Below are 22554 nucleotides of genomic sequence, written 5' to 3' on the forward strand. Positions count from 1 at the left end.
CCAACATGATTTCTATTTGCTCTGACTGATTTCTGACCTTCTTTTCCTGTGCTGCTGGCTAATTTGGAACCGTGTGCAGACAATTCCCAAGATGTATAAACCACAGATGTGAGAAGAAAAACAGGAGACTGCCTGAAGAAAAGGGCAGGAATCACACCTTTAACTTCGTTCTCGGGGGGCCTCTGAGCTCCAGGCACAGGGCCTGACGCTGGACAGACATGGTCTCTTATCCCAGACGCCCTAGAGGAGAGTGACGTTACCTTCATTCCGTCACTGAGATGTCCAAGTACCAGGTGGTTGAGTCACTCGCCCAAGGTCACAGAGCTGGTACGTGGCACATGTGGGGTCTGAGCCTCTCCTGCAGACCACCCCTCAGGGGACACAATTCAGGCAGTGCCCTCCACAGCCCGAGATCACGTGACGAGGGGCTGCCCTGTTATTGATGATCACTGTTTGGCTTCCGGCCTTCTCTCACTGTAGGTTTGTAGGTTAACTTTGCACATTTATTCCCTCCCCACTGAGTCACCCAGCAAGAAAACCCGGCCTTCGCTCAGGACGCTGGCTTGGCTCCAGCGCGCAGGCCCCAGGCTGACCTGGAGGATATTGCTCTCCCCGGGAGTGCTCAGCTTGCTGCTGGTTTTTTCATAATACAGTTGGCTGCCAAGGAGATTTCAGAAGACGCTTGAGAACTTCACACGCAAGAAGCTCCTTGGTTCCCTAGATTGGGGATGGCTCTTCCCACCCTCTTCTTTCCCTGCAGTTGCACAATCCCTAGTCAGGCGGTTACATAAGCAGGCCCCCTTGCCAGCTGTCACCAAGGCCACTTGAAAAATCAAGACTTACGCAAACCAGCAATGGCTTGCCAGAGGCGCAACACCCTCGTGTGCTCATTACCATCCGCTCTGGAGTTGCGTTCCAGCCCTCTCCTTACTACCAGCCCTGAATTTTTCCGAAGCAGGGCAAACAGCAACAATGTGCACTTTCTGTGAATTTAAAACCAGTGAAGATGCTCGGGAGGTGGCATAAATAGGCTGGAAGCTCTGTGATCACCGAAGGTCGTCTGTCCTCTTTGATTCCGGGTTTCTTCCTAGTTTCAGTATCACACACTTATTCCCATTTCCATGTCCCAGTTCTTCCACCAACTGGCTGTATGACCTTAAGTGAGTCATTCAGCCTCCCTGGGTCCCTGCCTCCTCATCTGCAAAATGAAGGGATCATGGGAGACAGTGCCAGGATCCCTCCATCTCTGAAATGACAAGTCCGTCCTCCCGTGGTTTGGCGGGAGTGCTCCCCATCCTCCCCTCTGTCTAGTGATCCTGGCACGGTCCTAGGCACAAAGCTGGCAGCCAAAACATGGTGTGTGGACAGGTAGAAGGTATTTCTTGACAGCTCTAGGGTCACACAGTTTGTTAGCTAAAGAATTGGCAGGAAATGTTCACAGCTCACAAAACCACATTTTTCAAGACATGTTGCCAGGAGAGGATGAAGGACAGCAGGATGGAGGCTGCTGTTCCCTCTCAATGCTGCTTCCATTTCTCAGCTTGGAACTTGTTGGCTTCTACAGTTTGGGATATTCTGAATGTCTGTAGTTACGGGCTATCTCCTCCTGTCCCAAAAGGTCTGGAAACCCAGCCACGGGCCTGAACCACGAAGACCAGCCACACAGCACTCATGGGCAGCGAATGTCCTATCCTCTTCAGCATGCCAGTTGCATAATAATTTTTTTGTGTGTGTGAGGAAGATCAGCCCTGAGCTAACATCTACTGCCGATCCTCCTCCTTTTATTCCCCAGAGCCCCAGTAGATAGCTGTATGCCATAGTTGCACATCCTTCTAGTTGCTGTATGTGGGACGTGGCCTCAGCATGGCCGGAGAAGCGGTGTGTCGGTGCGCACCCGGGATCCCAACCCGGGCTGCCAGCAGCGGAGCGAGTGCACTTAACCGCTAAGCGACGGGGCCGGCCCAATAATTTTTAACTACAATTTTGCAACTGGAGTTAGTAGTCAAGAGTCGAAAGACTTTCAATAAATCCAATAAAGAAAACAAGGCAACTTCTAGAGAAAGGGAGGACTGAAGAGTGAGAAAAAGCCAAAAGGCCATCATGAGAAAGAGGTTATTTTTTTAAAAAGGATTAACAGAAGGAGATAAGGATGAGGCTTTGGGGGAACAGCTGGTAGAAAGGAAAAAAAAACTTGGCTAACAAATAATTTGAGTGAAAATGACTTAGTAAAGAGATTGGAACAAATATGATATCACAACAAAAATGAACCATTTTAGTAAAAAGCTAGTTCCTGGAATGGATTGCCTCTCGTTTGTATCGTATCAAAAGTGGGTGGAGGTCTGGCGAAACACAGTAAGCAGGAATAAGGACTAAAGGAGAGGACTTAAGGAGAAAATTCTGAGTCTGAAAGAAATGTGCTTGAATTTGTGTGCTGAAATACCCCATCAAGAGTGCTTCTGGAAATGGAACCACTGAAACAAGCGGGTTGAGAAACTGGGCATAATGGAGTATCTTGGAGTAACGACAGAACAGTTGAAAGGAACAAAAATAAATAAATTTAGTTGAGCTCAGAGAAAGAAGAAAAGCAATCTCAAGGCAGATCTGAAGCAAAGGCTTTGTTCTGAGGCGTAAGCATGCGTCTCGCTGGAGGGAGCTGACTCTTGGCACGTGCTGCGCTACGTTTGGCCTGAATAATGATTGCTCCCTATTTTTTTTAACTCACAAAAATCAAAGTATCATGTAGCTTTTCCACCCTGCCCGAGGCTCCAGATGATCAAAGAAAAGGATGAATCATGTGTAAGGACATAGCTTTGACAAAGCCCCCGATGGTTCGATGACATGACCAGTTTAACAATCCCCGTGACACTTGTCTGACAGAGAGATGGCTATTTTTGCACCTATCTCCAAAAATAGGAGCTATTTAAGCTCCTAAAGCTAAAGCTTAAATAGTGCTTACTCTCAAAGCTTTTTACAGACATGAATTCCTGGAACCCTTACAGCAGCCCTATCAGGAAAGGGCTGTTATGATTCCATTTTGCAGATGAGGAAACTGAGGCACAGGAAGGTTAAATGACTTGTCCAAGGTCACACAGCCAGAAACTAGCAGAACCTGGATTCTAATGTATCAAACTCCCACGTACCCACTTCTATATTTGGCAATTGTCCATATTTTTCCTTTTTGCTTTAAGTCCTCTCACAATATATAAAAGAAATATAACATTACACCGAGAGTTGCAGTGCTGGTTATATTCCCATCCCCTGTCCCAGGAATGTGTAGTATACCTTTCAGTTCCTTTTAAAAACTTTTTATATATATGTCTTGTATCTATGGATGAGGTATAGTGTTATTTTTCATGCTTCAAATATTTACATAGGTAGTAACATACTCTATTTCTCTTGTGCAACTTGCTTTTTTCCTCTCACCATTTTGATTGTGAGTTCTGTCTACAGTGATATGTATTGATCTCTCAAACTGCACCATCCAGTTCTGTAGTCTCCAGCCACATGTGGTGACTGAGCACTTGAAACGTGGCTATTCACATTGAGATGTGCTGTAAATGTAAAGTACATACCAGATTTCAAAGACAGTATGAAAAACAGTAAAATACCTCTCTAATAATTTTTAATATTGATTACATGTTGAAATAATTTTGGGATATAATGGGTTAAGTAAAACATACTAAAATTAATTTCACTTTTTTTTTTAACGTGGCTACTAGAAAATTGAAAATGACATATGTGGCTTGCATTTATGGATCATATTATATTTTATTGGAGAGCTCTGATTCTAGATCATTCCTGTTAACTGCCATCAGTCTGGGTTTTATTAATTGGTGAAGGAGCAAACCCTAAATCTGAATAACAAGAACTAATATTTACTGTGCACAGATACTTTTCTCCATGATTTGTATGTAATAATGCATTCGGTCCTCCTGGGAGGTTGCATGGCTATGCAAAGTGGGCTTGTGCAGTTGTCCAAAGTCACACAACTTCAAACAGACTGAGCTGGGACTGAAGTCAGGCAGGCAGGCTCCTTGGCCAGAACTTGTAACCACCAACTTGCCTGGAAAGGCTCTATGAGAAACAGCCTAACTCTGCCTAAGAAAGCAATAACCAGATAGCTTAACTTGGTGGCATCTCTAACAATATACCGTCCTTACATATCAGTGGACCCTTTTTGACTTTTAACAAAGCGGTTATGAACAGACACACATTTGTTGTGGCAATTTTAGCTTTAATGAAACCAACACAGGCCAGATATTATTTTTCTGACATCTGCTTGCAATGCTGTAGAGTCAGCTTTACGCTTAGCCACTAATTAGATTAACTATTTTTATGGCAAATTGTCAGTGCACTCTACTTGTTCATGCTTCCTACGATTCCAATTTGTTTTTTTTAGCCATATCTATTTATACCTGGAGTGTTTTTTCTTTTTTTAAAAAGAGACGTCTTCATTATCCTGCTGACGATAAAGCTGGGGTTTGTAATTAAGTTACAAAACACACTGGGAGGGAAAGGAGGACGTGTCATTGCCATGGAGATATTATTGATGAATATCGGATTGCTTTTTGAATTCTGAATAAAAATCTAACTTTTACCATTTTGAATCATAAAGTTACAGAACTGGTTGGGACCTGAGGTCTCCTATGTGTTCGTTAGGACCAGAGGCTTGGTGTCAAGCAAGCCATGTGACCCAGAGCCAGTATCTTAACTGCTGTAAGCCTCAGTTTCCTCATCTATAAAAGAGAGATACTAACATCTACTTTTAGCGCTCTTTTGTAGATTAAATGAGATAATGACTGTGACTCTATTCCTTGTCCCTATTTTTATTCCACCGTAGTTGTGGTAATCACTATTATTATTATTACTATTATACCACCATTTTTTTCCCCAGATGACTCCAAGGGTGTACTCTTTTCAAGCACATCTGGTCCTATCCCAACAGGCCTTTCTCCTCCATTATCTAGCAGGACTCTTAAACATTTCCCTTAGGTGGAGAGGTCCATGGTGGGCAGGAAGAAAACCCTGCAGCCTTCTCCCTCCCCTTGGTCTCCTTCTGGAGTGCTCTGGGCAGCTCTTGCTGAAGAATGCTGCACTGAGGCCCATGACTAAAGGGCGTCTACAGCACACTCTCCAACATCTACTTCCCTCTATGGTCTTGCTCCCCTAGCACCTGCCTCCATAAACCCCTCCTAAGGCATCCGAAAATACTAGCATTGATGCTTTCCTTGGGATAGGCCACGTTGCTCTTAAGTGCTACTGCTCATCTTGCTACCTGAATGTGGACTTCCTCTCCTCTGTTAAAGGCCCAGGATGGTAGACTAAGGAAGGATGGGGCTCTCCTAGCTCACATCTTCTTCCACTCATTAGCTAAGCTTAGGATCAGTGTCCCCACTGCTCAGAAATTTATTATACAGCCCCCATATCATACTTGTTTTGAGGAACATAACGACAAATCTACCAAAAGTAACCCGCTTTGGCCTAGGATCCTAGGGGGTCCTCATGTGAATTAGACCTTTGGAGGTCAGCCATGTATCTGAAGTTAGAAAGCAGATTAGGCTCTGCCATGACCCTGAACTAAAGATTATAGAGGCGAGGCGGCTGGGACCTAGGGGCTTAAGGAAGTCGCCCACAGGTATGGAGAGCAGCTCCAGGAGATGCATATTAAATACTGAATTACTAGTTCCTCCCTACCCAGCCCCGCGGAGCTTTGGGGGACGCCGTTTCTGGTGTCTGCGTCCTCAGGGCTGGCACGCGCTGTGGCACTACCGCCCGGCCAGGGTCTGCCGCCTCTCCCCCTGGAGGCTCCCGCGTGGTGCAAGCGCTGCAGATCCTTCCTCTCCGCATTCTCGACGCCCGCAGGGCCGGCGCCTTACACATAGCAGGCGCCCGGTGACGGCGGTCCACTCCGCGCGCGGTTCAAGCTGGTTCTTCGGGCGGCCTTCTCCCAGGGCTGGGCCGTGCTGGGCCTTATTCATCGCACGCTTCCTGTATTAGTTGCTTTTGGACCCTCGTCGTCACGTGAAAAGGAATAAGATGTTATTTCTGAAATAAATCTCCTGACTATTTAATAATTTAGCTCTCTCAACGCAACCAAACCCAGGCCACCGCAGACTCGCCGACCTCCTGTTGCCTAGTAACAGCCGCCCCGCCCCGTGCCTTTGCCCCGCGCACGCCCTGGTGCGCATGCTCACAGCCTTTCTCCGGGTCCCGCCCCCGCGGGCGCGCGGTAGTGACGTAGGGGCAGCGCGACGCTTTCGGCGGGCTGACCGCTCGGGTCTCGCTGGCTGTCTGAGTGGCCGGTCCTGAGCGCCATGGCCTCCGCCGGGGTGGCCGCCGGGCGACAGGCTGAGGATGCGTTACCGCCGTCGGCCGAGCCGCCGCTGCCCGAGACGAAGTCGCTGCTGCCTCCGCAGGCACCGCCGCCGGTCGCCGCGCCTCAGCCGCAGCGGTCTCCGGCGGTGAGGCCTCAGTCCCCGGCGGGCGTGAAGGAGGAGGAGAACTTCTCCTTTCTGCCGTTGGTTCACAACATCATCAAATGGTAAGGGCCGGAGAGGACCAGCTCCACACGCCCTCCCGCTTCTCGTGCGGGCGCTCGCGGGTGCGCCCCCGTTTTATAGATGGGGAACCTGAGGCCCGGGGGGCGAGGCCTCTCCCAGGACCGCACCGGCTCGGCCCGTGAGTCCGGCAAACGCTCTGAGCCCTGGCGTTGCCGGACCTCGCGACGGACGGCCTGGCGGTGTTCTCGGAGCCACAGCGCTGCCGTGCCGCCCGAGTGTGCGTCCTGCTGGTCACGAGCGGCTCGGGCGTCTGAGCCTCGGCTTCTCCGTGACGGGGGGGCGCCCGCTCGCTCCCCTTCTCGCAGAGCCGACGGTGCCTCGTGTGCCCCGCCCGGCGCACTGCTGAGTGCTGGGGGCCTGCGGAGGAGGAGGGGCCGGCTGACCAGCCCTTCTCACGCGGCTCCTCGGCTGGAGGGAGAGGCAGACGCGAGCGGGAATGACCCGTAGTTCAGAAACGCCGGAGGGGGGAGGGTGGGAAACGTCGCAGACAGCGAGACACAGACGTCGCCCCACCAAATCGACCCCTGTAGTACTGTGTTCTCACATAGTCTCAAAGGGGGGGTTGTCATCCTTTTGACCAGCCTTCAGGTTAGTCTCAGTTTGCAAACTGACCCTGTGAAGGAAACAAAAAAAAGAACACAGTCTTGCAGATCCCCATGTTAGCCTGAATTGTTTTTACTGTTTTTTATATCCGCACGATACGAGGTGTAAACTCCTAGGCTCGTAACTCTTATTCAGCTGTTAAAAACCAAAACAAAGTAAATGAAAACGAAGATTACTGTTACGGCAACATTCAGGTGAACGTCACTGTGCTCTTGGGTGTTTTGCTAAGATGGAATTTCTGCTCACGACAGGGAAGTGGCGTTCATGGCCCAGCCTTTAAGTGTAGCCGGACTACTTCACTTGATGTGGGCTGACCCGATTCTTCCCCCACTTTTCAGACAACACAAAGCCTTTGTTCTGGCGTTAGACCCTGACTTCATGTGGCTTCACTCGGGGTGAGCATCCTGCTTATAGGGTCAGGCAGACTCCGGTCTGCTCTCATTAGCCTGTGCTCAGCAGGCAGCAGTTTGCGGCGGCAGTGAGATTGCAGACACAGTTGCGGACGCCGACCCTGCAGCCCCAGCGCAGTACTGGACTGGAAAGGGGCTGTCCAGATTAATGCAAATACTCTTACACCGGTTTTAAGAAAAATATGGAAGAATGAAAGCACAAAATGTACACATTCTCAAGGACGGTTCTTGGAGCCTGCAGAGTATGTTCTCGAGCCCCGGTAGAGCAGTTGAGCTGGGCTGGCCTTAAAGAAGGGGCAGCAAGGTACCTCTGAGAGAGCATGGCTTTGCAGTCAGTCTTGCATTCGAGGCTCATGCTGACGCTTGCTTGCCTTGTAGTCTGGGAGAACATGTAACCCTTCTAGGCCTTATTTTCTTATCTCTAATATGTGAATAATAATAACAGACCTCAAACGATGGGTTCAGACTAGAGCCGTATAACGTACTGGCTGGGTGACCTTGGACAAACTACTTAGCTTCTCTGAGCCTCTTTTTCTCTTGTGAAATGGAACTAATAATACTTAAATGGTAAGGTTGTTGTGAGGTCTACTCAAGAGCATCCTCCTGTGAGAGATGGTGGGTTGATTTCATGTTTGTCTCAGTTTCCTCTAAAAGGACAGTGAAGAGGTTTTTTTTTAAAGCATAGACCCAAAAAGAACAGGAGAGGAGATAATTGCCACAAAGCAGATGGCCAAGGGCTAACCCACCTATCAGCCCCTGGTTGGCAGAAGCACCTGCCTTTGACCGTGGCTTCCCCCCACATCTCAGGAATTGGCGTTGCCAGGGACCTCTGGAAATAGGGGTGACAGGAGACTAAGAACAGGAGGATTACTTAAAAGTCTCCTTAAGCAGCAGATCCCCACAGTCCTCTCTCCTCACTTGAAGCAGACAGGTGACTGCTCTTCTTCCATCTTGGCCGACAATTAAAGGGTAACTCTTTCCCGAGATTTATTCTTTGGAAAGAATAAGCCAAAGATTATCTGGACTCGGGGGACACCAGGCACAGTGCAGGAGTTTAAGGGAGGGAGCCATGTTGGAAATAGGGAGGAAGAGAAAGTTCACACACTGGATATTGAGACCCCACCCTAGCCTTCTTCCCCTACCTGGCTTCTAGACTGGCAGCCAAAGAGAATAGACGTACCTTCTCTGGGGTGTCTGACCAGCCCAAGAGAAAAGTCATTGGGGGCTCCCCAAGAAAGACCACAGTCAGTTCATATGACCCGGTAGCCAGGGTCACTAAGCATGTGAAGAAAACCCCTAGTAAGAAAGACAGGACAAAACAAGAGCAGAAAAAGCCACTTGGAAGAAACAGTATGCATAGAGAGAAGGAGAGATGCTATCACCATGAAAAAAGGCTAGGATCCGATTTTAAAATATCATGTCTAGGTATGTGTTTGAGTTTATGGGCTAATGAGGCAAGGAGACAGACTGATGAGGGCAGTGATGAGAGAGGAGACCTCGTGAAACCTGGAGGAGTCAGAAGGCTCCTTAAGGGGTGATGCCAACCACGAGTCTTAAATTATGAAAGGAGGGAGGGATGGTGGGGAGCCAAGAAATAGCATCAACTCATGGGGGTCGACTCTCAGTTTGGTGGGGTTGGAGCATAAATCCAAGGAAGGGAGAACTGGAAGGGTGGGAAGAACCAGCATAGGAAGGACAGCACATCCCCCTCAGGGAGTGAGGTTTTGTCCTCTGAGGGATAGGGAGCTAGGGAAGCTTTCAAACTAGGGAGCCTTGGTCAGATTTGTGCTCGAGATGGATGTGGCATCTCAGCGGACAGGCTGGGAAGCCAGATAGGACGCTGTCCTGGCAGGCCTGGCGAGAGGGAATGAGGGCTAGGACCGGCTCAGTAACCCAGGCCCTCCGTCTCCTCCTCTCCCGTAGCTTCCCCAGTGGCCCTTTTATTATTTGTTTACTGCTTGTGCAGGGGGTGAATAAGAAAGTAAAAGCTGAAGTGAGTTTAGTCTTCCTTGTTCTCATAAAGAATTCAGAATACTACATCATTAGGTTTTTTAAAAAGTTTTATTTAAAAAAAGTAACAATGGCAAATTCAGAAAGATATAAAATGATAAAAGGCTTCCTTCCCCTAAGCTCCCTCACTAATGGTAGTTGCTGTTAATACTTTAAGTATCCTTCCAGGAATTATATATGCATGTCTTTTCAAAAATTTATACAAATTGAGATCATACTGTACTTACTTTTTTTCACTTACTAGTCTGTTTTGGACACTTTCCATACTCGCACATGAAGGTCTTCCTCAGTAAGGTGGCTGCAGCACAAATTATGTAACTAGTCTTCAGTTTAAGGACTTTGAGGTGTTTTTCTAATTTTTGCACTTAGCAGCAGTGCTGGGGTAAGCATCCTTGTATCTGAGTAAGTTTATGATGAGGTAAATCCTCGGCAGTGGAGTTGCTGGAGCGGATGGTACGTGCATTTTTAATTTTGATAGCTATTGCTAAATTTAGAGTGCTACATCTTTTTAGCTCTTTCTTCAGAGCACAGTCCTGTAAACTGGATGCTTCAATAAACCTAAAGTGCCCATAAATCTGTGACCAAGAAAACATTAAAAAAAAAAATTAAAGTTGTAGATGTGTTCAAAGAGGAGCTGTAGACATAAAATGGCAATGAACCTCTCCCTCCTCTCTTCCGAGCCCCCTCCCTCGTCCCGAAACTGCATAATATTCCACCATTGAATATGCCATTTATTTGAGCAGTTCCCTGCCCAAGGATACTCGGATTGTTTCTTGCCTTTTGCAGTTGCAGTCAGCAGTGCAGTGAACCTCTTTATAAATGCCATCTTGTAAACTTGAGAGTCTGAAGGGTACATTTCTGGCCATGGGATATGTGAATTTAAGATTTTGGTCACTAATAGCAAATTCAGGAAGAATGCACCAATTTATACTTCGCCAACAGTGTATTTGTGTCTTTTTCTCACACCCCTGCCATCACCATTAACTTTTTAACTTTGGCTCATCTGCTAGGTCAGAAATGATACATTGTATCAATCCATGTCTTTTATTATATCAGGTAAAGCATCTTTTCATCCGCAACTTTATGTCATTTGTATTTTTTTCTCTATGAACTGCCCATTTTTCTATTCATTCCTCTTTATGAGCTCTTTGTACATTAAGAAAAGTATGCCTTTTTAAGTGTATTGTAAATATTTCCCCCAAGATGTTGTTTTTCTTTTAACTTTGTTCCTGGTATTTTTTGTCATTCAGAAGCATATCATTTTATGTAGGCAGATTTGTTAAGCTTTTCCTTTATGGCTTCTGAGTTTTGGTCCTAGTTAGAAAGGCCTTCAAACTCTGATAAATGATAGATATTGATCCCTTTTTCCTAGGACTTTTATGGTTTCGTTTTTTGCTTTTAATTCTTTGATGCTTCTGGAATTTATTTTGATGGAAAGAGTCGGGGGGCAGCTTTTTCCCCAGTTAGCTGCATTTTCCCACGCTGTGTTAAACATTCATTATTTTCCCTGCTTTCTGCTCTACTTCTGGACATTCTATTTTTCTCTAGTACCAAACTGTTTTAATTCTCGAATCTCCATGTTACATTAAATTGTCTTTCAAGACTAGTCTCTCTCCTTCCTCTTTCTTGTCAGTATTTACCAGTAGCATATTTACCTTTCCCAGTCTGTTTCCTAGTTGCCCATCTGAGTTGCGTGGTGCTTTTGGTTAGTGGAACATGTAGGCTTTAATCTGCTCCTTGACTTCCAAGCCTCTTGATGCCACTCATGGGCCAGGTCTTCTGATCTCATTTTTGGATCTTACAGTCACTTGTTAGTCTCTTTGCCTTTATCCTCTCCTCTCTCTCATTCATCCTGTACATGTTATCAGGTTAATTTTTCTCTGCTCAAAAATCTTAGGGCTCCCTGCTCTTCCCAAATTGTTCTTCCCAACTTTTCGCCCTCCATTCAGAGATCTCTGCAGACCATCTTCAAATTACCTGCCTGGACTATGCAACAAAGCCCAGAGTGAGTCATCTGGTGCGAGTGTCTTGTGGGTGGGTGGAGTCCTTCAGGCTTGTACACACTTGAGCCCCTCTGCTGGAGTGCCTTCCTGCCCTCCCTTTGCCCAGGAAAATGCCACATATTCAAAGACGTAGGGAAGGCCACCTTCCCCACCTGGGGAGCTCCTGGTTCCTATAGTCCTTCTGGCGGGGTGTACCCTGCCTAGTGTCGGAGAAGCTCCATAGCCCATAGCACTTTCATCCCTCCTAGTGTCTTCCCCATAGCTGAATGAATGGTTAGAACTACACATTTACGTTATTTTCAAAGAATGAGGAAAGAGAAAAGAAAAATCTCGTTTTTATGCCTATAAGAAATTTTCTAGATTTCAACTCAGACCTTTTGTGGTAGGTATAGAAACTTCATTATAGAAGTATGTAAATAATAAAGGAGGAATGAAATGAGGCCTGTTGTACCAGGGAAAGTTATAATTTTTTTTTTTTTCCTTCAAACTTGTCAAGTCTAAGCTGAGTCTGGAACTGTGTCCCAGCCTAGGAATTCTGAATTGCATTTGTCACTGCCTTGCCCCGTGGTTTTGGCTAACCTAGTAAAAGTATTCTGTCAACGTGGGTACTTAAACACTTTTTTAAATTAAATTTTTTAGTTCTTTAATATTTTTTAGGGTGCTGGGTAGGTAGAGGGGAGCCATCTTTGACACCACGGAGGTAGTTAAGTGACGAGCACTGGACATTGTCCTTTACCCTTAAGCGGGGGCTATATTTCTTAAAACAAGTCCATTCTTGTTGAGGCAGGTCAGCAAGACCTCTTTTGTGGGAATGGGGTGTGAATGACCTACTTCTTCCCACGTAAGTAACTATTTTAATCTGACTGGCCTTCCACGCCAGCTGAGGCCTGGCCTCTGGTCCTGCAGGAAGCAGCCCCCACATCAGCAGAGAAGTTGATGCAGTGACTCCACTGGCTCCATGGGCTTTTGTGCACTTGTACTGCAGCCCACTCTGCTGTTCACTGTTTTATTGTTTTTTGGGGGTTTTTTTTGCTGGGAAAGGTTCGCTCTGAGCTAACATCTGTTGCCAATCTTCCTCTCTTTTTTTGTTTCTCCCCCACAAAGCCCCAGTACATAGTTGTATATTCTAGTTGTAAATCCTTCTAGTTCTATGTGAGCCACCACCACAGCATGGCAACTGACAGACAAGTGATGTGGTTCTGTGCCTGGGAACCAGACCCAGGCCCCCGAAGCAGAGCACACCGAACTTGAACCACTAGGCCATCAGGGCTGGCTTGCTGCTGTTCACTTTCTTCTTAAGCCAAGTCCCAGTGAAAAGGATGAGTGCCCAGATGGGGAATATTTGTAAACTGTTTGGCAGGATTATTTCGGGTCTGCTCTGCCTCTTCACCCCTGTTCATTCAGCATAACTTAATTGAACACCCGCTGGAACACAGGCTCCGTGAAGGCAGGTACCTGGGTCAGCCGTTACTTAGTGCAGCATCAGAAATACCATGATGGAGCGTTTGCGCCGGGTCTTGGGAAGAGTGGGACTTTGAGCCTGGAAAGATTAGAGGCCGCTTGTGGGTGGCCCTGGGTGGCCACCTTCGCAGTGTGAACCTGCCTGGCAGGTATTGTCTGGGAGCACAGGAAGCATCTGAAGTTTTTGAGCTCAGACTTGGGTTTTGTGAAGGTAGGTGGGGCAGAGGGGTTTAGGAGGAGGACAGGACCTGGGCGACAGTGGGAGGAGGAGGCGGTGGCGGGGGGTACTTGAGTATGTAGCAGGAGGTGGTGGGACTTGTGGCTGGGTGACCATCGGGGCACACAGGTGCGAGTGGGAGTGCGGCCTTCTAGTTTGCCCCACTCATGAGGGGGGTGCCCCCATCTAAGGGGGGCGTGCTGAGGAGGCAGGGAGTCCACTTTGGGCATTGGCAGGTCTCCCAGGCTCCAAGGAAAAAACACTTGGTAACGGTTGGGACCAGGGAGGTGAAATTCAGGACGGAGGGCTGGGCTAGAGGAGTTCTCAGCGTCAGAAGAGGTAGGGGCGGATGAACACATTCTGGGCGATTTTGTAGAGCAGTGTCATTTCCAAACTTCTTTTAGCAGCAGAACTTTTTACTCCTCCCTGCAAAGATTGTTTTTCATGTGTAACCCTGTGAGCAGATAAAGCGAGCCTTTGAGCTTCAAAGCCCCTCTCCCAGAGGCCTTAGGTGCTGGCAGACCTGGAGAGGAGTGCAGACGGCCACTGGATGAGTAATAGCCGAGGGTGTGAGGGACAGTGTTGTGTCCATGGCCACAGGGAGTGTATATCAGTACACTTTTTTTGGAGGGCATTTTGATAATCTGTCAAAAATTTTAATATACATAACCTTTGACCCAGAAATCCCACTTCTAGGAAATTATCTTAGTAAGTGTCTTACACAGGTACATGTAGTTAGAGGTACAAAATGTTCGTAGTCATTCTGATTGCAAGTGATAAATTGCAAACATCCAATACCCATCAACAGCCAAATAATTTAGCTGTATAGTTGTATATGTGTTAACATGGAAAGACATCCAAGGAACATTGTTAAGGGCAAAAAGCAAGAATAGAACCATGTGTGTAGTATGGTCACATTTTTGTCAAAATAACACAGAAGTATGTGTGTACAGCTGGCCCTCTGTATCCGCAGTCCCACCTCCTTGGGTTCAGCCAACCTCGATTGAAAGGCCTGGGATGACTGTGTCTGTACTGAATGTGTGCAGACATTTTTCCTTGTCGTTATTCCCTTGACAATACAGTGTAACAACTATTTACGTATTGTTTACATTGTATTAGGTAGTATAAGTATTCTAGAGATGATTTAAAGTACACAGGAGGATGTGCGTAGGTTATTTGCAAATACTATGCCATTTTATATAAAGGACTCGAGCATTGCGGATTTTGAATCTACGGGGCTCCTGGAACCAGTCCTCCTCGGATACCAAGGAACAACTGTATTTGCATGTTACTGTGTATTTCGAAGTAATCTGAAAGAATAGGGACCACATGTTAACAGAGGTTATCTCTGGGACGTGGGGTTAGAAGGACTTTCCTTTTCTAAGCCTTGAGTGTCTGTCATTTTTAAATTTTTTCCCTCAAGCACCTATTACTGTCATAAAAAAAAAAAAAACGCTATTTAAAAAAAATGGCAGCCACTGAAGTTAGCCTGGGAGGAGGAGAGGGTGAGAAGGACCAGTCCCAGGGCAGATCAGCTAGGACAGTGGGGGCGTGAGGCCAGGGGGGTGAAAATTTTGAGGAGAAAGAAATGGGAAACCGAGTTAGATGCCACCGTGAGGTCAAAAGAAGTGACTCTCAGGTTTAGGAGGAGATGGGCTTCTGTGACCTGGTGGGTTCCTTTTGCTTCTAGGTTACCAGTGGACACGCTTGCTCAGTTGTTGCCAGTTTGCATCTTCAAGTCCCAAAGCACCTATACTGAAAACGAAAGCTGTGCTGTACTTCGCACCTACACTAGGCATCATTCTTAGACTCCCCACCTAAACCTCTGATGTGTGCCCAGAGTCTCGTGACGCAAATGCAGAACGTCTGTGTCCACTGCGGAAATGATGCTAAGTATCACCCAGGGTGTGCACAAAAGACTGTCAGGAAGTGGCCTGTCAGTCAAGCCACTGCAGTGTATTTGTCCACCTTTTAAAAACTGTGGTAGGCCGGACCAGCGTGCCCTAACCTTGCCCTTGTTTGTGTGATTTTTGTGCTTCCCGTCCTGGCCTAGTCTCCTTTTTTTTTCCTTCTAAAGTTGGATGATGACTAACACTGAACACAAAGGCAGGCCCATTTGGAGCTTTCTGCTTTTATTCCCTTGGTATCTGGGCCTGTCTCTTTTCTTTTGGCTTGAGTATTTCACAGTCATCCTGGCCTAGCAGGTTTCCACTTGGTTTGAGCCGGTTCCTGAATAGAGTGTTTTCCTCGCCCCAGGAGTTCCACGTTATTTACCTCTACCAACTAGAGCAGGCTGTGAAGCTTTTGCAGAGTGGGCCTCACTGTGGGCTGCATGGCCCCCTTTCAGCTCAGCTCCCCTCCAGGTGGGCTTTTCATATGGCTCCTTCTTTTTTATCTGAAGACCAAAAGTTAACCAGGTAAAGAATGGACAGCCCTTGAGATTTGGGGGTTTTCAGAAATGGTCATCTTAAACATGGCCCACTTTTTACTTTCAGAATTAAATCTTCTTTTGGGCCAGGTTTTGTTTGCTTCCATAACTAGATAGATTATCATGACTTCCTTCCAAATTTTTATTTTATGTATTTTTGTTTGTTTTTATTGTGTCCTTTCAGATTCAAGTGATGTGAATCCATTTTCTTAAAACTATATTTTAATTTCAAAACTCCCTTGGGACTTAGATCTGTAACAGTGTGTTAACACATATGCTGTCCGAGTATAATGATTTCAGAAGTCCAGATGGTTTCTGTCCAGAATTGTGGATCTGAGCTGAGACCTAAAAGAATTAAAATAAAAGATGCTGCCTATTTGCTTCCTTCTAAGTGATTCGTAGTTCTCATGAGTGCTGCTTACTCCTCCCTAGACCCTGCGTAAGGTATGCTGTCAGGGTCTGTCTAAATGGAGGGCATCAGATGACAACAAGAAATGTTTGGCTAGCCGTTTGTTCCCTAGAATAAAGGATTGATTCTCCGTAGCTTGCGTCTGAGTTAGAGCTATTGATAAATAGTGAGCAGGCCCTGGTGGCTGTCTCGTTTGCCAGGTATGAGCCCTAACCGATGGATCTCCAGGAAAGATGGATATTCTGTCTGCGTAAGCAGAGAAATGATGAATAATAAACATGAATTAGCACCATCTGGGTTGAAATTTCGCATCAGGGATGAACACTTATTTAAAAAAAATAACTGAACATTGACAGTTTTCTCCTCTTCGCCTCAATGGGTGACTTTAAGAACAGCCTACTGAATTTTCGTTTTTAGTCTCAACTGCTTGTTTTCAAAAGCTCATCTACTTACTAACTTTTAAAAAATGCATAAGAGCAACTGGCAGGCCGTTTCTTTGATCTGAGGTGAACGTTTTTGTCCTTTCTGTTTTTAATCTAGGAGTGATAGAGGAGCATGGATCTCCGGGCAGCTAATAATAGCTGTGAGATGAAGTAAATGATCCTGCCTTTAAAGTGAGCTTGACCTGAAGGCAAGGAGTTTGCATGACTCTGGTGGGAGAGAGCTCGCACCTGCTGAAGATTTCCAGTAGCTTGTAACTAACGTAAAATTTATGAATAGCTCTGTGGAAATTAGTCTTTACGTTAACAGTGTCAAGCATCAAAATATCAGCTAAAGTTAGCTCTTGCTAGCTAATCAAGTCTCCTAATTGGCCTGGAAATGGCTCAAAATAGAAGAAATGTAGTATTTTAGCAAGTTTTGCTTGCCATTTGTCACCTGATATTGGTAATGGTTTGTTCATTCATTCAACAGACATTTATGAACTTATTTGCCAAGCATTCACTCTTTCAAGAAATGTTACTTGAGTACCTACAGTGCCCAGGGACTAGCTAGGAGCTGGAGATACAGCTGTGAACAAGGCAGACTCAGTCCGTGCCCTCCAAGCACCTAATTCTGCGAGTGTGCTATGAGGGGCTGCACAGACCGCTAGGTGCAGGGGCTCTTGTACTGAGCAGCTATCACATGCCTGCCCTAAGGCTGCATAAGAAAGAACTAGTCCCTGTCTTCCGGGGGTACACAGCCTAGTAAGGGGACAGACACAGAAAAGAAGGCATTCTTTTTTTTTTTTTTTTAGAAACTACCCCTTTTTATTTATTTTTTATAATTTTATTTTTTCCCCCAAAGCCCCTTTAGATAGTTGTATGTCATAGCTGCATATCCTTCTTAGTTGCTGTATGTGGGATGCGGCCTCAGCATGGCCGGAGAAGTGGTGCGTCATTGCGCCCCCAGGATCCGAACCCGGGCTGCCAGCAGCGGAGCACGTGCACTTAACCGCTAAGCCACAGGGCCGGCCCAAGAAGGCATTCTAAAATAATGGTAATAGATGGCAAGTTTTGTGGGTGCGCAGGAGGGAAACCAGGTGTTGCTTCACTCTGAGCTGTGATTGCTAACCACTGCCCTCTGCCCCCTGCAGCATGGACAAAGACAGCCCGGACATCCACCAGGACCTGAACGCCCTCAAAACCAAGTTCCAGGAGATGCGCAAGGTCATTAGCACCATGCCTGGCATCCACCTGAGCCCTGAGCAGCAGCAGCACCAGCTGCACAGCCTCCGGGAGCAAGTCAGGACCAAGAATGAACTTCTGCAGAAGTACAAGAGCCTCTGCATGTTTGAGATCCCCAAGGAGTAGAGGCCAGCTTCCAGGAATGCCGGAGAAAGAAAGGGGAGAGCACATGGCCTTACTGCTCCCCCACCACTCCCTTGGAGTGTGGTTCTTTCAGACCTCAGCTCTGAACTTTGTAGCCAAGTAGGGTGGGGGCATATACTGCTTCCTCAGCTGAGTTTGGCTCTGTGAGGAGCCAGCCCTCGAGCTTGACTTCTTGGGGCTTCCTTGTGTATATCCATATGTCTAGATGCATAATAACTCGAGTGCCTGCTGGGGGAAGGAAGAGTGTTCCTAGAGGCTGGGGAGGGGTGGAGGACTCTACCCCTGCCTCTGGGGAGGGGGCCATCTGCTGTGTATTCAGGCTCCACCCGCAGATCTGAAGAGCACAGCAGGAAAGGAGGCGGCTCCTCTCTGCTTCCTGCCCTCCCCTCCTTCCACCCCCTGGATATGAGCAGTGTGTCCCAGGTACATATTGTTCTGTTAATAGCAGTGTCATGAAACATTTGCATAGAATTCACTGGACAAATTAGGCCTGCATTCACACGGCATGGATTTAAAATGGTAAAAGAAGGCCGAGAGAGAATGCACATTGTTTTGAAAGACTACAGGGTGGCTTTTTCCCCCTGACACAGTTTGTTTCCTTTTCTGTTTGAGCCAGTGAATGTAACTGTGTCCGTGGGGGTGTCAGCCTGCAGCCCTGCCAGGCGGCCCCTGTCTCCAGCTTCTCTGCCACCTACATGTTCTTACTTTTAGCTGTTGCTCCCTTTGTCTCCCGTCACCAGTCAGCCTGTTTAGCCATTTAATGCCCAAGAACGGCCAAACCACTTCAGCCCTCACAGTGCTTCCCATGGGGCTGGAGGGTACTGTTGTTTCTAAGCAAGGCTCAGACAGGTCTCCAGGTGAGCAGACCTTGCCTCTTCCAGCATTTAGATTCCCACTGTCCTGGTTTAAAACATTGTTTCCCCTCTGCCTTCTCCCTGGAGTCACCCACGAGCACAGTGCACCGCAGGCGGAGGTGTTGATGATGTTCTGTGTTCAGAGATGGGCAGCTCTAGGTGACGGTCTGGTCGTCCCTCGGCAGGTGTGGCTGTGTAGTTCTGAGTCACTTCTGAAGGGGTGGGGCGAGCTAGACCTGGGAGTTGTGCAGCCAAGTTCTGTTGATCAGTGTTGAGAGCACGCTCATTTCTTCCCCGAGGGCGTTGTGTCTGTGTGCTCTTCCCAGGACCCTCAGACCAGAGAGAGTTGTTCTTGTGCTGAGAATGAGGTGAGAGTAACTGAATATTGTTGAGATCTGGCAATGGGCACATAATCTGTGCTGACCAATTCAGGGGCTTAACAGATGCCCGCCAACCAACCTCGTTGGTAGGAATATTGTTTGAAGATGTTTTTAGTAGGGGTTCCACTTGTGTGGGCCTGCGGCCACCTGTCAGAAGATGTCTTGCATCTTGGGAAGCCAGGGATGTGTGGAGGGGGCTCTCAGGTTTCCGTGGCTTTAGACAGAAAGGCAGGCTCCAAGTGTAAGTGGGTCATCACCTGTTAGACCAGTTCTACCTTGGGACTGTTATTTAACTGAATCAGTTATTTTCTTGAAATATCAGTACTCTGAAATGTGGGCCAGTTTTAAGGCTCTGACCAAAAACCGTGAAACACAAAGCACGTAGAAACACAAGACTGTCGGGACTGCTGCAAGGGAACTGGACTAGGGCTCCTCAGGGGCAGAGGGAGATGGACCCTTTCCTATATCCAGTGTATTGACTGGTGACATTTTTCTAGAGTGTAATTAAAAGAATTTGTGCTCTGCTCTCAGGACGACTTGGTTTTTGTACTGAGTTTATAGTAGGACGTCTCTTTTGGATAGTCGAGAAGAAAACATTCACTTTGCTTACAGCAGATGGAACCTCCACTCCGCACCTCCCTTGGCCTCAGCATGTACCAGCTAAACCAGCACAAACAGGAACGCCTCCCAGGAGAGGCTCCTGTCCTTCCCCAAAGGTTCAGTTGGCCTGGGGGTCATCCTGCCTGCCTGTGCTTGGCCCCCCAGGCCATCCCTCCTTGTGGAGGTGGGTTCAGTCCTGGTGGGGCGCGGCACTCACCAGAGCGTGGTTGAAATCCCTCCCCTGGGACAATACTGGCTTCCCCTCAACTGCTGAGAAAAGGAGACAGCAAGGCAGAGAAGGGTGCTGGACACTCTCCCCCCCCCAGCCCCCGGGGCAGCAAGTGCTTCCTGGAGCTGAAAGGGCGCAGGAGGACAGGTGATTTTAACTGTCTCCAGACAGCCATGTGGCAGGCTCCGAGGAGTCGGAGGACCAGGGTCCTGCCCCAGCCTAACGCCAAATCAGTCTCTCAAGGCTCCATTTCCTTATTTCTGAGAGCGGGGCCTGAGTGACACCTCAGACCATCTGAGAAGTTCAGGTTTGACACTTTTTGTCTCTCTGGGCTGGCAGTGAGTATAGGACACAACGGCTGGGCCCAGGGGAACGGAAGCAGGTACGTGGCTGGAAAGATGCATCTTGAGGGAGGACCCTGACATCGTCTGTGTTGGTGCTGGCTTTCTGAGGAACCCTTCCCCAAATAGAGGGGCTTTAGCTGGGTCATTGGGAGCTGCTTTGGAGCCTTTTCTCCCAGAAGGGCTGAAGCTACTTTTGGAAGGCCAGGGTTCTCTTCCAGGTCTGGGGGAGGTGTCTATTTCCACAGGAGCAGAAGCCTGGCCCCTCCCTTCTCACCCTCCCCCTGTAGCCATTTCTAAAAGCAAAGAAAGCCGTTTTCTGTTTTATTTTATTTTATATTAAAAAGCCAATAACAACTAAAGAGTATCTCACACACACAGTATAAACACCTGGATAAGATTTTGTTCACGTCCATGATACCAGAACTACTATTAAAGTGCAAGTTTTATGTTTTGTTTTTCCTTTGTGCAATTTCACACACATGTAAACAGGTCACTTGGCTATGATTTGACCCACACCCCCTCAGTTTCAGGAGGGCGAAGGCTTTCGCCAGCTGTCATGGCAACTCCGAATCACAGACAAGATAATGCCCCGCTTGTCCTGATGCTACAGCCGGCAGGACGGGTTTCTCGAAGCTCAACAGTGGATGATTAACTTCCACCCCCTCCCCATTCTTAGCTCTTTGTGAAAAGACAAAGTCACCCTCTGCTGGGCCCATGCCCCCCAAGTCGCGGGAGCGGCGGCGCCCAGGAGGAATCGGAGGTGGGGGGTCCCGGTCTTAGCCAGTCCTCTTTGCTTCCAGAGCAGGTGACGGTCCCTTCTCGGTTCGTTTGTGCCTCCCTGGTGCGCGGGCCCGTCACGGGGAAGGAAGACGCAGTCAGCGCGCACACGCGGCCCGGGGCTGGCCCCGACGTCAGATTGGACTTTTAAACAAAAAGGTCCTTTTTAGGATACGTCGCCGGCGCGGGGGTTGGGGGGCTCCTAGCTGATGACGCAGCGCTCCTTGGCCTTGGCCTGGCCGCCGCCGCTGGCCTTCTCGCGGATGTACATGAGGTCGCTGTGCACGCTGGGCCTGCGCGCGAAGGGCGCCACGATGCCGAAGGCGTCGCCCGGGCCGCCGCCGCCGCCCGCTCGCAGCAGCTTCTTGCTCCGCAGCGCCTTCTCGTGCAGCACGTCGCAGTACTGCACCGACACCTTGCGGTGCAGGTCCGGGCTCATCTCGCTCGGCAGCTTGGCCATGGCGAAGAGCGCCCGGAACATCTGGTCCAGGCTGCTGTTCTTCTTGGCCGAGATCTCGAAGTAGGCGCAGCGCTGGGGGTCGTTCCCCACCAGCTGCTCGATCTCGCGCTGCTCCACCTCGCGGTAGAAGTCCCGGTCACCCTTGTTGCCGCAGATGACCAGAGGCACGTCCACGTTCTCCTTGGTTTTGTTCTTGAGGCAAGACTTGGTGTCGAGGATCTGCTGCTTGAGCCTCTGCACCTCCTCGAAGGAGTCGCGGTTGTCCAGGCTGAACACCAGGATGAAGACGTCTCCTATGGGGACACAGCAGGAAAGGACAAGGTGAGGGCGGCTGCCAAGAGGACGACTAAGTTGGGCGGACCTAGGGGCCGCCCGGCCGCCTGGCAACGGAGCTCCAGCAGCCCAGCGCGGGGCGCGCTGACCTCTCCGCGCGCAAAACTTGACCCGCGGCGGCGGAGGGGCGGAGCGCGCCTCCAGCTCGACCCCGCCGGGCGCCCTGGGACGAGGGGTCTCCGCCCTTCCCGGTGCGCAGCTCCCTCCCCGCGCCCGCTGCCCCGCCCGCCCGGCTCACCAGTGAGGATGGAGAGGCGCCGCATGGCCGGGAACGGGTGGTTGCCGGACGTGTCGAGGATGTCGAGCTGGTAGACCTCGCCGCGGATGGAGTAGAACTTGCGGTGGAAGTCCTCGATGGTGGGCGTGTAGGCGTCTTCGAAGCGGCCCGTGAGGAAACGCGACACGATGGCCGTCTTGCCCACCTTGGACGAGCCGAGGATGACCATCCGGTAGCAGTTCTTGGCCGGGATACTCAGCTCCGAGTCGCTCGGGCACAGCTTCTTGATCATCGCGGCCAGTTTCATTGGGCGGAGGGGCCGAGGGCGCGGGCGCGGGGCCGGGAGAAGCGCAGAGGGCGGCCGGGGGCGCGGGAGCGGCCGGGCGGCTGGGCTCGGGCTCGGGCGCGGGCTGTGGCTCGGCTCCTGCTCTCGGACGAAGTCACTCGCTCC

General features: G+C 48.8%; 2 protein-coding genes across 3 annotated transcripts; one reads left to right on the forward strand and one right to left on the reverse strand.

Annotated features, from left to right (window-relative positions):
• The first annotated feature begins 6258 nt into the window (after nt 1-6258).
• On the forward strand, nt 6259-19673 carry MED9 (mediator complex subunit 9). The gene is made up of 2 exons (XM_004432983.3): nt 6259-6541; nt 17675-19673. Exons 1-2 carry the CDS (start codon nt 6315-6317, stop codon nt 17889-17891), a joined length of 444 nt encoding a protein of 147 aa, XP_004433040.1. The 5' UTR covers nt 6259-6314; the 3' UTR covers nt 17892-19673.
• Nucleotides 19674-20624: 951 nt separating this feature from the next.
• Nucleotides 20625-22554, reverse strand: RASD1 (ras related dexamethasone induced 1). 2 transcript variants are annotated; one of them, XM_004432984.3, is made up of 2 exons: nt 22125-22545; nt 20625-21846 (listed from the first exon to the last, which is right to left on the reverse strand). In XM_004432984.3, the coding sequence occupies exons 1-2, from the start codon at nt 22408-22410 to the stop codon at nt 21296-21298; spliced, it is 837 nt and encodes a 278-aa protein (XP_004433041.1). In that variant the 5' UTR covers nt 22411-22545; the 3' UTR covers nt 20625-21295. The 2 variants fall into 2 exon arrangements, with proteins under 2 accessions (XP_004433041.1, XP_004433042.1); XM_004432985.3 differs by having other exon boundaries at nt 21543-21772; nt 22125-22554.

Source organism: Ceratotherium simum, chromosome 16 (genome assembly GCF_057802395.1).
Source record: "Ceratotherium simum simum isolate JZ-2026a chromosome 16, ASM5780239v1, whole genome shotgun sequence".
Classification (NCBI taxonomy): Eukaryota; Metazoa; Chordata; class Mammalia; order Perissodactyla; family Rhinocerotidae; genus Ceratotherium; species Ceratotherium simum.